The sequence below is a fragment of the Corvus hawaiiensis genome, chromosome 4 (assembly GCF_020740725.1).
Source record: "Corvus hawaiiensis isolate bCorHaw1 chromosome 4, bCorHaw1.pri.cur, whole genome shotgun sequence".
Lineage (NCBI taxonomy): Eukaryota > Metazoa > Chordata > Aves > Passeriformes > Corvidae > Corvus > Corvus hawaiiensis.
Window position 1 is genome coordinate 28,814,275 of NC_063216.1, and position 12,265 is coordinate 28,826,539.

At 57.9% G+C, this 12,265-nt stretch overlaps 1 protein-coding gene across 2 annotated transcripts; it reads right to left on the bottom strand.

Annotated features, from left to right (window-relative positions):
* Positions 1-1,085: 1,085 nt before the first annotated feature.
* Positions 1,086-12,010, bottom strand: SUN2 (Sad1 and UNC84 domain containing 2). 2 transcript variants are annotated; one of them, XM_048300055.1, is made up of 18 exons: positions 11,901-12,010; positions 11,368-11,528; positions 10,586-10,758; positions 10,306-10,440; positions 10,020-10,115; positions 9,734-9,827; positions 9,474-9,544; positions 9,089-9,216; positions 8,513-8,734; positions 8,355-8,432; positions 8,224-8,267; positions 6,995-7,160; positions 6,682-6,909; positions 5,656-5,740; positions 5,450-5,565; positions 5,134-5,301; positions 4,630-4,722; positions 1,086-4,521 (listed from the first exon to the last, which is right to left on the bottom strand). In XM_048300055.1, the coding sequence occupies exons 2-18, from the start codon at positions 11,496-11,498 to the stop codon at positions 4,408-4,410; spliced, it is 2,142 nt and encodes a 713-aa protein (XP_048156012.1). In that variant the 5' UTR covers positions 11,499-11,528; positions 11,901-12,010; the 3' UTR covers positions 1,086-4,407. The 2 variants fall into 2 exon arrangements, with proteins under 2 accessions (XP_048156012.1, XP_048156013.1); XM_048300056.1 differs by lacking the exons at positions 1,086-4,521; positions 4,630-4,722 and adding an exon at positions 4,729-4,845.
* Positions 12,011-12,265: the final 255 nt, after the last annotated feature.

The following is a 12,265-nucleotide window of genomic DNA, read 5'->3' on the forward strand; positions in this document are numbered from 1 at the left end:
CAAAATGAAGTGCACCTCGGTGGCAGAGTGGTGACATGAGAACACGGGTGTGGTGTGAGCTGTGCTGTGTGAGATGGGTACGAGTGGGCGTGAAGAGCAGCTCTAACAAAGCACTTGGGGCCAGCCCTGTGAGAGAAACTGCTGGCGGATGCAGTGCCTTGCAGTGCCTGTGTGCTGTGCTCCCTGGGACCTCGCTAGGACTTGCACCTCACCTGCTCCTGCAAATACAGTGGGTCTCTCCAGGGTTTGCAAGGAGCCTTTTTCTGCCTCCTCAGTTGATCTCAGAGGTTCGCAAAGGCTTTTTCTGCTCTGCACAGCCCTTTCATAGGTAAGTGTTGGGCTGTGGTAGCCAGAGCTGAGGCCCACACAGCCCTTCTCCTGGAGATGGCTGGTCTAGGGCCAGCAGAGAGCAAGCCTGGCCCTAGAGTGGCTGTCTGGGAGGAGGTGCATGCGTACTCCTCAGCATAAGCCTGCCTCCAGCCCCAGGTTAAGAAGACAGGGTTGTGGCCCTCCTCAAGCCAGTTCAATTTCCCATTTTTCAGGCTTTTTTATGCTCTAGCTTCCTCATGCTGAGGAAAATTAAATATTTCCTTTCTGCTTGCTTTGTAGCTGAATGAGTAATTAACAGCCCATGTTAAGGAAAAGAGAAGCATGCAGATACCCTGAATGGGGCTTTGTGTCAGGCTTTGTCCCTGCTAACCCTGCCTCGGTTGCTGCTCCTTGGGGCCAAGCAGGGCTCTGCTCATGGTAAGGCAGTCAGGAAGGCTTGGGAGGTGACTGCAGAATGAGGACAGCCACAGTATCACAGACTTAAGTCTAGTAGAAGTCAATGAAGTCCCAAGGAATTGGAGTTTTTAGGAGTAAGTCTTGTTTTCACCATTGTTTCAAGTAGTTTTTGCATCCTCAGGCCTGCTCAATGACAAGGTGACAACTGCTGGCCCTAGAGTTAGTACATCGGGCTCAAAAATAAGGATTTGCCATAAAACTGCATAGAAGAAGAGCTACAAGAATAGCTTTGTCTGTCTAATAGCTGTGCATCATTCCCAACAGCAAATAGAGTTACAAAACATCCAAACCACTCTGGGCAGTTTTGATATAATTTATTTGTCTTGGTCTCTTTTTTTTTTTCTTGCATAGGCATAAATTACAATCTGTTGATTAAAAAATAAAAGGAACAAACCAGTGCAGCATTTGCAACAGGCTACAGCATCAAACACAAACTCCTGTCTGTAACCATCTGTTTCTGCAGGGCTAATTCGTAACGTGTGTAGGGCAAACTGAGAAGGAGAGAGAATAGAGGAGGGAAATGGAGTAAATAAGAGAAATCTGCTCCCACAGCTGTTCTGCATTTCTCCTGCCTCACCAGGCTCATCTTTGGCATCAGCTCTAGGATTCAATACCCCCAGGCAAAGAAGCACATGCTGAAGCAGCAGTTTTACGTGCCCTCTTCTTCTGCAGTTCTCCGAAGGGCTGCAGAAATGCTACAAGCTACAGTCTGGAGAGCCAGCGGCCCTGGGCACGCAGTGCAGGTGCTCGGGCTGCAGCCCAGCACTGATGCTGAATTTGGGGGCTGAAAACCCACGTGTAGCCTCAGCATATGTTCCTGGGGATCCTCACACAGATGGCATGGTGAGGCCTCCAAAACCAGCTAGAAAAGAGCATGAAGCCTCAGGATGAGCTCTCACTGGTGTCTGCAGGGAGTTTTACTTACAACAGCAGAGATTTTCATGTCTAAAGGACAGGGCAAGCTTGCCCTGTAAAGCCAAATGCTCCCTAACCCAGACACAGCAGTTAACACCCACGTGGAAGGAACAGAGATCCCACTACAACTCCATTCTCAGGGGAAGAGGTCACCTTTCCTGCCTCTCACCAGCACGCCTGATTTACCACAAAATAATTTTTCTTGGGCAAAGACCTTGTCTGCCCGCACAGTCCAAGCCAGAGACCAGGGAGCCAGAAGGAACATAAGAAAAGGGGTTTTCCCGGGCTCATGGTTATGGCACTTGCTCCAGCAGCCAGAGAAAGGTGAGAAAAAGGGAGAGCTTCATCTCTGCTCTCTTTATGATTCAAATAAATACAGGAGCTGGTCTGCTGAGCCCAGAACAGGTCTAGGCATTCATAGAAGCACAGCTCCATGTGCTCAGTGCACTCACGGACATGACTCCAAGGCAAGCAGGCAGCTGTAGACAAGTTTAAAATAACTTTGGCTGTGGATGCCAAGAATTAAGACTATGCTCAATATAGGAGCGAATTTATAGTCCCTGGCTCTGGCTCCAGGTCAGCTTTCTCCCTGCAGCAGGGCCTCCCAGCTCTGCAAGAGGCTCCACAGGGTAAATTTAACCTGCTGGAGCCAGGACTCTGCCCCCTGGGCTCAATTCCCCTGCTTGGAGCAAGGAGACCCCTTCAGAAGGGATGTGCTGCCACCATCCTCCCCCTCCCAGGCTGGCATGGAGGGAGTGACAGCTCAGCAGCTCTGCCTGCTGCCCATCAGGGGATGCTGAAAGGAGACACTTCTTCAGCCCCTTCCTCTCCTCCTCTATGCCTACAGTGCTTCAAGCAGAGATCACCAGAGTGGGAATCAATACATGGTGCTCTCATGGTGCCAGGGGAAGGACAATACCAGCACTGGACACGGCTGAAACACTGACCACAAGCCCTTTAGCTTTTCTTTCAATGAAACACAACACAAAGCTGAAGGCTGTTAATACCATCCAAGAACATAAGCCAAATTATGTGATGCAGGCAGCCAGGAGGTGGAGGGGCCAGATGGCCCTGGCACTCCTCAGCCTGGGGAAGGTCCCTGTGCATCCTCCCTGCAAAGACCCGCTCTGCCTCCTCCCATCCAAACAGTACAGGCAGGATTCACATGCCCACTGCAGGCAGAACTCCCCCTCCTGCTCTGGCTCAGCCCTCCCCCAGCCAGGGCTCAGAGAACAGTGCAGTGCCAGTGAGGAGAGGCAGGAGGGAAAGGGAGCCCTTCCAAGAGAAAGGAGGTCAGCCTGCACCAGCCATCTGCCATGGGGGACCGGGAGCTGAGGGAGCCCTGCAGGCGGGGGTGGCTCTGCAGGCTGGCACCTGCGAGCCCTGGCGATTGCCCCATCTATCTCCCCCCCAAGAGCCCTGGGGCAGCAGCTCCCACTTGCTGCTAACAGTCAAGTATATACAGATGCAGCCATGGGCAGGAGGCCACAGCCACGCATTGCAGTCTCGGAGGACATCCGGAGCAAGGAGGGCAGGAATGCCTCCAGCACCTCACCAGCAGCAGTCCACAGAGGACCCCAGCTTCCAAGTCCAGCTACCAAGCCACCAACAACTTGAGGCCCGTATTTTAAACAGCTCTGCTCATCTTACTCTAGTTTATCCTACAGTGTGCGCTATTCTCCTACTAAACAAAGCTCTAGCCCTCTCCACATCTAAGCCACTCATCCAAGTGGCACCATGTAACATTCTCTGGTTAAGTACAAATTGCATGGAAAAAGTCTTTTTTCCCTTTGTAACTACAAACCCCCCCCAAAAAACCCACCCCAACACCCCAACCCAACTGGAAAATAGCTCCCCTCCCCACCCCTCTTAAAAAAGAAGTATCAGAACAAACCCCAAAGGAAAAGCAGGCAACAGGAATTTTCAATAGCATCATCAAGCTTAACACTGGGGAGGCAGCCAGCCAGGGAGGCCAACAGCATCGCCAAGACCCAACTCAGCCACTGGCAGCAGGAGGGCTTGAGTGGATGGATGGCAGCAGCAAGATGGGCTCTGCCACCAACACGTGCCACGCTCCTCTCCTCCTGCTGCCCCAAACCATTATTTTTATGTTAATACTTCATTAATACTGTCTTATTTCCTCTCTGCCGGCCCAGCATTGGAGGGCTGGAGATCTTTACCCAAACCAACACCAAGGCAAGAGAAGTGACCCTGTGTGGAGGGGACTTGGTAGCCATGACCGGTGGCTCCCACCTACTCTGGCAGCACCGAGTCAAGCACCACAATCCCACACATACACCCATCTCCTGCACCCAAGCCCGCATGAAGCACATCACAAAATGCCACACCCCTTTCCCAAGCCCTGGCAATGCTAGACACACCAGCAGGAGGGAGCAGGACAACAGGGACAAGGGGCAGCGCAGACCCGATACAAAGTTAGCTTAAAAAGTTAAAATGTCCGAGACGCACTGAAAACGAGCCAGGCTGCGCTAGGACCCACATGGGATGCTCTTGCCTCACCACCCCGGTCCTTGGAAGAGTGAAAGCCTCACCCCTTCGACAGCAGCTCTTCTCCTCCCCCAGGGGAGCAGCCTCCTGGGGCGGCTGCTGGCACATCCCAGGATTTCTACGTGCGAAGCAGTGAACCAGACGCATCCCCTGCTGCTGTCAGCCTGGCAGCATCCTCATCCCGCGCGGAGCCGGGGGTCAGTGCGCCAGCTCCCCGTGCACACGGAAGCGGTAGATGCAGGTGTATTCGGGGTGGCCCCAATTGCTCAGCACCCGGAGCTCCACCAGCTGGTATGTGCCCATGGAGTCACCCTTGGGGAAGAGGGAAAAGAAAAACTTGAGCCCTTGAGAGCTCTGTGAGGCTCAGAGACCCCAGAGGCCCCATTTTCTTCTCAGGGGTCAGGTGCTCCAAGCATTTACCTCCAAGTAAAATGTTTGGATGGGGTCGCCATCATGGTTGTAGGTGAACTGTCCAAGGAGAAGGCCCTCCTCCTCTCCTTCTTCCTTTAAGCCCTATGGAAGGGCAGGGAAGCATAAAGGGAGAACCAGGGGTCATCAGAGAGGGAAACCAGAGGTGATGCACACACTCAGGGCAGAAGAGGGAGAGGGAGACGCAAGCATGCTTGGCCCCCACTCCTGCTCTTCCAGGTCAAAATAGACAAATAGGAACAGGGACCAGTGGGGAAGGATGAAAAGGGGGAAGACCAAAAGTTACACCTACTCAAGCTCTTTTGTCCCCTCAAACTCTTTCTGAAACCCAGTGCTGCCCCTCTCCCCACCAGCATTGCTTCTTCCTCTTCTTCAGGATAAGACCAACCCCCCCGGAGCACCCCACAGCCAGGTATAGGGTTTGTTATCCCTCCCTTCCAGCGCCCTCCCACTGTGGCCCCCACCCCTCCCTCAGGTCTGGGCGAGGGCACTCACATAGACAGCAAAGTCCTTGGGGGCACTGGGGATGGTCCCCTGGGGTGAGAGGGCTTTTGGGATGTGCTCTAGCGTCACAGCCGTGGGGCGGATGATGCCGGAGAGGCGGATGACAGCAAAGCCCTGGGAGCCACGAAATGCCCAGCAGTTCCCAGGGTTGACGTCTGGCTATGAGCATGGAAGTGAGACACCAGCAACGTTACCACCATCAGTGTTACTTTTCTCCCACCAGCCTGGCTGCTGGCTTGGAGCAACAGCCAAAGCCCACTAAAACACCCACATGAGGAGCAGCCCAGTCCTGCCTCTCAGAGCCCACCTGCAGGATGACACGGGGAGACTGCGAGTGGTACCACAGGGGGATGCCGAACAAGCTCAGCAGCGCTGTCCGTGTCTCGTAGGTCTCTGAGCAGCGAGTGTTGATGACGCTGGCCCCTGGCATGAGAGAGGATGGCAGCAGGTGAGCTGCACACCAGCACCCTGTGGGCACCTCCCCAGGACAGCTGGCTCGTCCCCACCACCCACCTGCTGACTCGAGGGCGTAGTCAACCATCCCCACACGGTCCTCGCTGTAGCGCTTCAGGGCCTGGCCCACGATGAGATGCACTTGCTGCAGTGGGAGCAGAGGGCACAGGAGGGTGAAGAACTGGGGCAGGCATCCTGCCCCCCACCCGCCTGCCCCTGCAGGGACAGAGGGTGCAAGGACCTTCCCACAAAACAGCCAGGGGATGAATCACCGCGGCAAAAATGAGAGGACACGCGTTTGGCTGGGAAGCCTCCTTAGAGGTTGCTAAAAATACTCCAGGGGAGAGGAGCTGTGCAGTGAAGGGGCAGGGCCCAGGCACGCTGCAATTGCCTGTCTTCAAGAGGGGCTGGCCCAGAGGGAGGAGAGGAACTACCAGACACCCCGGAATCATCTGCTGCTCCCTCCCACCCTGTCCCACAGGATTGATGGGAGCTCCTCCCACCCAGAAAAGGAGGAAATGGCTGGAGCATCCACCTGGAGCCAAACCCAGCCTAAGGAGCTAGGACCCCGCAGCACCATGTTGGGTCCAAACTTTACGGAGTGCACAAAGCTTGCACAGACTATGGGGACTGCTAATCCCAGCTTGATCCCTCCCTCCACTACCTCCACAGGGAATTGCCAGCAACTCTTTCCAAAGCAAGCAGGCTCATTTTTTCCCCTTGGTGTCATTCTGCCGAAATGCTTTGCACCAAACAACTCAGCGGCGCTGCTGACGAATGAGGATAAGCAAGATGCTCCACCCATGGAAGCCTCGTTGGCACCTGTCCCACATTCTGGGTGAAGGATGCATGAGCAGAAGCTTGGATTTTAAGACAGTAAGAGCCTTGCAGGGCTGCAGGTACCTGTGACCCCTTCCAGAGCAGAGAGCAGGCGCAGCCCGAGAAGGTGTTTCAAGGGTGCTCCTGCATCCTGTGAGCCCAGGATCAATGTCCCAGCTGTGGGGGCTGTCCCAACACCTCTGCCACCTGCCAGGCACACATGCCAGCCCCCTGCACACATGAAGTGGGGCACAGGCCAGCACTCACCTCCTCTGTCACTCCTGCAGTCCCTCCTTGCCTCAGGGCCACTCCAATCCCAGCCTGAGCATCCCGTGCCGACAGTCTCCGGTCCTCCAGGACTTTTGCAAGGATCTTGCGCTCCAGAGCCTGGAGCTCTGCTTGCAAGTCTTCCCGCTGCAGGATGAAGGCAGCGGCACCATCCTGCTGGGACTGTGACAGGAACCGACTGATCCACACCGGGAACTGCGCTTCCACCTGAAACAGTGCGGGCAGAGCTCAGCCCTGGGGCAGCGACCCTTGACTGCCTTTCTGCCGAACAGGCTGGGGACTGGGCACTCACATCAGCCCGCACTGTCTTCAGCTGCTCCAGTATCCCCTCCACGTGCTTCCCCATCACCTCCTGGTCTGACTTGAGGCTTGCCAGCTCCCTCCTCAAGGCTGCCACCTCCTGCTCCAGTTTGCCCACCTCCTGCCGGAAGGTCCCTCGCAGGCTCTCCTGCACCGAGCTGTGCCGAGAGAAAGGTAACAAAGCCTCATGCCAACAGGCCCAGCTCTCCTCTGCAAACTGGAGGAAGAGGTTCATCCCACATCACCTATGCTCAACCCCATCTCCAAACAGTTTTAATTCCAGTGGCAGGAACCTCTTCTACTGTATCCCATGGGAAAGCATCCCCAGCTTGTGGCCTTGGCTGAAGGGCCACATTCACAGTGATGCAAAATGACAGTGGCAAAGGTCATTTGCCGCCCTTGCCCTTGGAGCCCTGCTGCCAGCCACAGAATCACAGAATGGGTCAGGTTGGAAGGGCCCACAGGGGGTCTGGGGGTCACCTGGTCCAACCTCTTTGCTCTAGCAGGGTCCTAGAGCACATGGCACAGGATTGCATCCAGATGGTTCTGGAATATCTCCAGTGAGGGAGACTCCACAACCTCTCTGGGCAGTCTGTTCCAGTGCATGGTCACTGCACAGTAAAGAAGTTTTTCTTCATGTTCAGGTGGAGCTTCCTGTGCACCAGTTTCTGCCCATTGCCTCCTGTCCTGTTGCTTGGCACCACTGAGAAGAGCCTGGCTCCAACTTCTTGTCGCTCTCCCTTCAGACACTGACATTGCTGAGGTCCCCTCTCAATTGTGTCTTTTCAAGGCTGAACAAGTCCCACTCCCTCAGTCTTTCCCCATAAGAGATTCTCCAGTCCCTTCATCATCTCTGTAGCCCTCTGCTGGACCTGCTCCAGGAGCTCCATGTCTCCCTTGTACTGCTGAGGAGTGCAGAACTGGACACAGCACTCCAAATGTGGCCTCACTAGGGCTGGGTAAAGGGACAAGATCACCTCCCTCAACCTGCTGGCAATGCCCTTCCTAATGCACCCAAAGGTACCACTACCTTTTTGGCCAGAAGGGCACAGTGCTGCCTCCCACAGACACCCACATATTCCTTCTTTCCTTTCCCCCCCCACACTATGCCTCTCAATCTCTCTCTCTTGTCCCAAGCAAACCAGCCTGGCTGAGGGAAATTCATCCAGCTACCTGCCAGCCCCTAGCAGAGCAATGGCTCTGCCCCACAGCCAGCATTACCTCTGCCACTCTGAGTTCAGCTCCAGCAAACGCGCTTCCATCTCCTGCCAGCAAGGGAAGAAGGGGTGAGACCCGTGACACCACTGGTGAGGGTGTCCTGTCCAGGTACCACCACACGCTCGTCACCTTACCCGAGAAGCTTGTGCCATCTTCCCCAGGCGCCCGTCTAAATCCCTCTGCACCTGGACTCGGAGGGCATCCAGCTCGCCCTGAAGGATGAGGAACAGGGTGGACTATCAGGGCCTGGCCCTGCACGCCCCCATCTCCCTGCATTCCCCACGTCCCTCACCTGGAGGTGATTGGCCATGTCGGTGCGGAGATGCTCCTTCAGCCCCGCGTCCCGGCGGCTCACCAGCCCTTCCAGCTGCGCAAGGATGTCCCCTGGGGGTGGCTCTCCCCCTGCTGTCACTGCTGCCGCCCCACGACGCAGCTCCCACCGGGACAGCTCGGCCTCCAGTGCCTCAAAGCGCTTCTCCAGGGACTGGAAGCGAGCCAGGAGCCGGTGCCCCCCCTGCAGCAACAACAACAGGGTGTGATGCAGCCCTCCAGGGAAGTGTCTGCTCCATAGGACCCCTGCACAAGGGAACCCTGACCACCTATTCCCACCCATTCCCCAGAGTCAGTGGCATCTTATTCATCTGCTGCGTCCCAGGAGAGGGCAGATGTTCTCCCTGCTCCATCCCAGGGACACCCCAAGAGTGAGATGGCCACAAGCTGGGGGAGCCAATGTGGAGCCATCATCTGGCCCATTCTCCACCATTCCTCGTACCCTGGAAGCAATTGTTCCACAGATCACACCGTCCCAGCTCTCCCTGCAAGGCACTCATCCCACCTGGGCCACCACCATGCCTTTGCTGAAGCTCACCTGGTCCAGCGTGGTCAGGTCCCCTGCCCCAGGAACATCGGAGGAGGAGGAAAGCTTTCCAGCTCCCCACCATGCGAAGGAAGGCAGGCTGAGTGTCGACAGCCCATATGGGTAGAAGTACCAAGCTCCTGGGCACAGAAGGATGAGATGGTCAAAACCACAGGCTGGTAACAGGCCACAGTAGTGGACAGGGTGGACATGCAGAGGCTCAGCCATCAACATCCCCTGGGATTACCAGGGGACGCCGGCATGCGGGTGCAGATGGACCAGGTTACCAGAAGCCATGAGCACTGAGCTCCAGGCCATCCCATCCCCCAGCTATGGCAGTGGGATGCTCTGCACTGCCCCAGATCTCAGGGCAGCAGATCAAGTGAGGCTGACTCACCGTAGGCGGCAGCAGCGAGGAGCAGGAGCAGCAGCAGCAGCAGCAGGGACCTCTTCAGACGTGGGTAGCGCCTGGAGCACGGAGAAGAAAGAGGTGCCTGTAGGACTGCAGTCACCTTCCCCCACCTTTGGATGGGGGCCAGATGGAAAGCAAAGCCCAGCCAGGCTTTAGCACAAGACACCCACCACCCCAAATGTGCCTCCCCTTTCCAGGGTCCTGCAGGCTTTCCCCATCCTGGTGTCCCCCAGCACCACACTCACCTGGAGAAGGGGATGCTGTGCAAGTGGGAAGCTGTGCCGGTGAGGCGGTGCCAGGCCCCTGACAGCCCCGAGAACAGCCACCCCATGAACCGAACTGCCAGGAAAAAAAACAAGCCTCATGAGGAGTCCTGGCAGAGATGTCCCCTCCATGCCCAAGGGTGGCACCAACAAGGGGATAAAACCCCTCCACCCAAACAGGGAATAGCATACACAGCACCTGGAGAGTAGAGATACTGACTGGCAAGAACACTGCTGCCAGAAGTGCCCCTGCCAGCCCTCCGCTCACCTGGGGAGGTGAACACCTGCCAGAGGAAGGAGCCCACCCGGGAGGCTGCAGTTCTCAGACCTGACCCGGAGCTACTCTGGCCTGAGTAATAGTGACCTGGAAAGGAAGAAGCAAGTCACCAATGCAGACAGCACCCCAGTGCATTGCCCACAGCAAAGGCTTTGCACTGTGGGTGGCATCTAGTGGGGACTGGCAGCACACTGGGTATAGCCAGGCCCTGGGCTGCTCCCCCTGGGGATGCCTTCCCTGCATTTCTGCCACTAAAGAGAGACTAGTGCATCCCTACCAGCATAGTCGTCCTCCGAGGAGTACCCAGATGAAGACGTGTAGGTGTCGTATGTCTTGCTCTCCAGTACCCCATTGATCTTACTGGACTCAGTGTCCCCTGTGCCTCTTCTCCTCCTGGTGGAGAGCTCCTCACCTGCCCCAAAACACGGAGTTCCACTGAGAAATCACCCACCATCACTTCCACAAGAAGCAACCCAGCCAGCCAGCCCGGGCAGCTGCCCCAACACTGTCCAGTGTCCCGGGAGGTCCAGCTGCCCTGGGAGAGTGGGAAGGCTCACCCCAGTACGTGCTGCTGTCCAGGTCATCATCCAGCATGGAGCTGCCCAGGGCAGCAAGGCCCCGGCTGCCCCCCAGGTAGGACTCGCTCATCATGGACTCGCTGTAGTAGGAGGTTTGGGTGCTGGGCGCGGGAGACAGGCGCTTTGTGCTACTCGATTTCCTCCTGATCGTCCTGCAGGAGGCGAGAACAGGCTCATCAGGCATGTGTGGTTACAGGGCGGGGGGGGGGGGGGGGGGGGGCGCGGTGTGTGTCACAGTGCACCCATGGGGGAACATGGGGAATTCACTCTAATCCCTCGACCAGCATCACTTCCCTCCACACTGGATGGCGGCAGCTTTCGGAGGCTGCAAGCTCTGCTTTGCGGAGGCCTCCCGCCCGTCCCGGGCACCGCTTCCGCTCGCACCGCTGCGGTTTTCCGGCCGGCACTTGCAGCGCACCTCCCTCCCTCCCTCCCTCCTCCTCCTCCTCCTCCTCCCTGTCGCCATCCAGCTGCAGCTGGGAGCTGGCACCCGGCCACCCCGGCAGGCTCCTGTGTCGGGCCCGTGGGCACGCAGGGGTGCCCGGGCAGGGAGAACAGGGCTCTCGCTGGAGCAGGGGCACAGCCAGTGCCCAGGCGGCCGCGGCCATGCCGGAATGCGTCAGGCTGGCCGTCACGCTCCCTTCTGCAAGCTATCCCCACACCCCACCCAGGAAGGTGCCCGATCCCCGGTGTGGGATGGAATACCCCGCCCCTGTCAGATTTGGGCAAGGGGAACCCCCCCACTCCTGCCCCCCACTAACCTGCCGGTGGTCTCCTTGAAGGGGAGCTGTGTCCCACCCAGCAGGGATGTGCTGCTGCTGCTGGTCGTGGCATCATCGTCCCCGGGGTAATAGCGGGTGGTGGTGACAAGGCGCTGGCTGCGGCGGGACATGGCGGCAGCACGGAGAGGGGCTCGGCTCACCTGGGGGTGACGAGGGGGCGGGGGAGAGAGGCAAGTGTCAGTGGGAGGGTCCCTGGAGGGACGCACCCGGCGGGATCCCACTCGCGGAGACCCCACCCCTGTGGCAGGGGTCCCGGCCCACACCGAACACCGTCCCGAGCTGGCGGCCGTGGGGTGCCCCGGGATGGAGCCGCCTCCCCTTACAGGCCGATAAACCCCTTCGCCTCCTTCCCCTTCCCGCGGACCGCCCACGCGCGGAGCGGCTACTCCCGGCCCCGCCGGCCCCTCCGCACCCCCGGCCCCACACATCTCCCCCCCAGGCCCCGGTACGAGCCGTCCCGCCCGCACCCCCCCGGCTCTGCCCCCGCCGCGCCGTCCCCCTCGCAAACCCACCGGCAAGTACGGGGCAGCGGAGAACGATCCCCTCCGCCCTCCCCGGCTGCTCCCGGCCGCTCTCGCCGCCGCCGCTCCCTTTTGTTTTGCGGGGGAAGGCGGCACCCGCCTCCCCGCCCTCCCCCCGGGCCCCCCCGCCGCCGCCGCCCCGCCCCGCCCGCCGCCGCGGAGAGGGAGCAGCCACCGCTCCCCCGGCCACTGGGGACCTCTTCTTTATCACCACCATCATTGCTATTTATTATTATTACCGCCATTGGCATATTCTTTTTATTTCATTTTATTTTATTTTCATCATTTTGGGGGGGTGGGGGGGCCATGATGGGGGCCATCCGCACTCTGCTGCCCGCCAGGACCTGGTCCCCAAA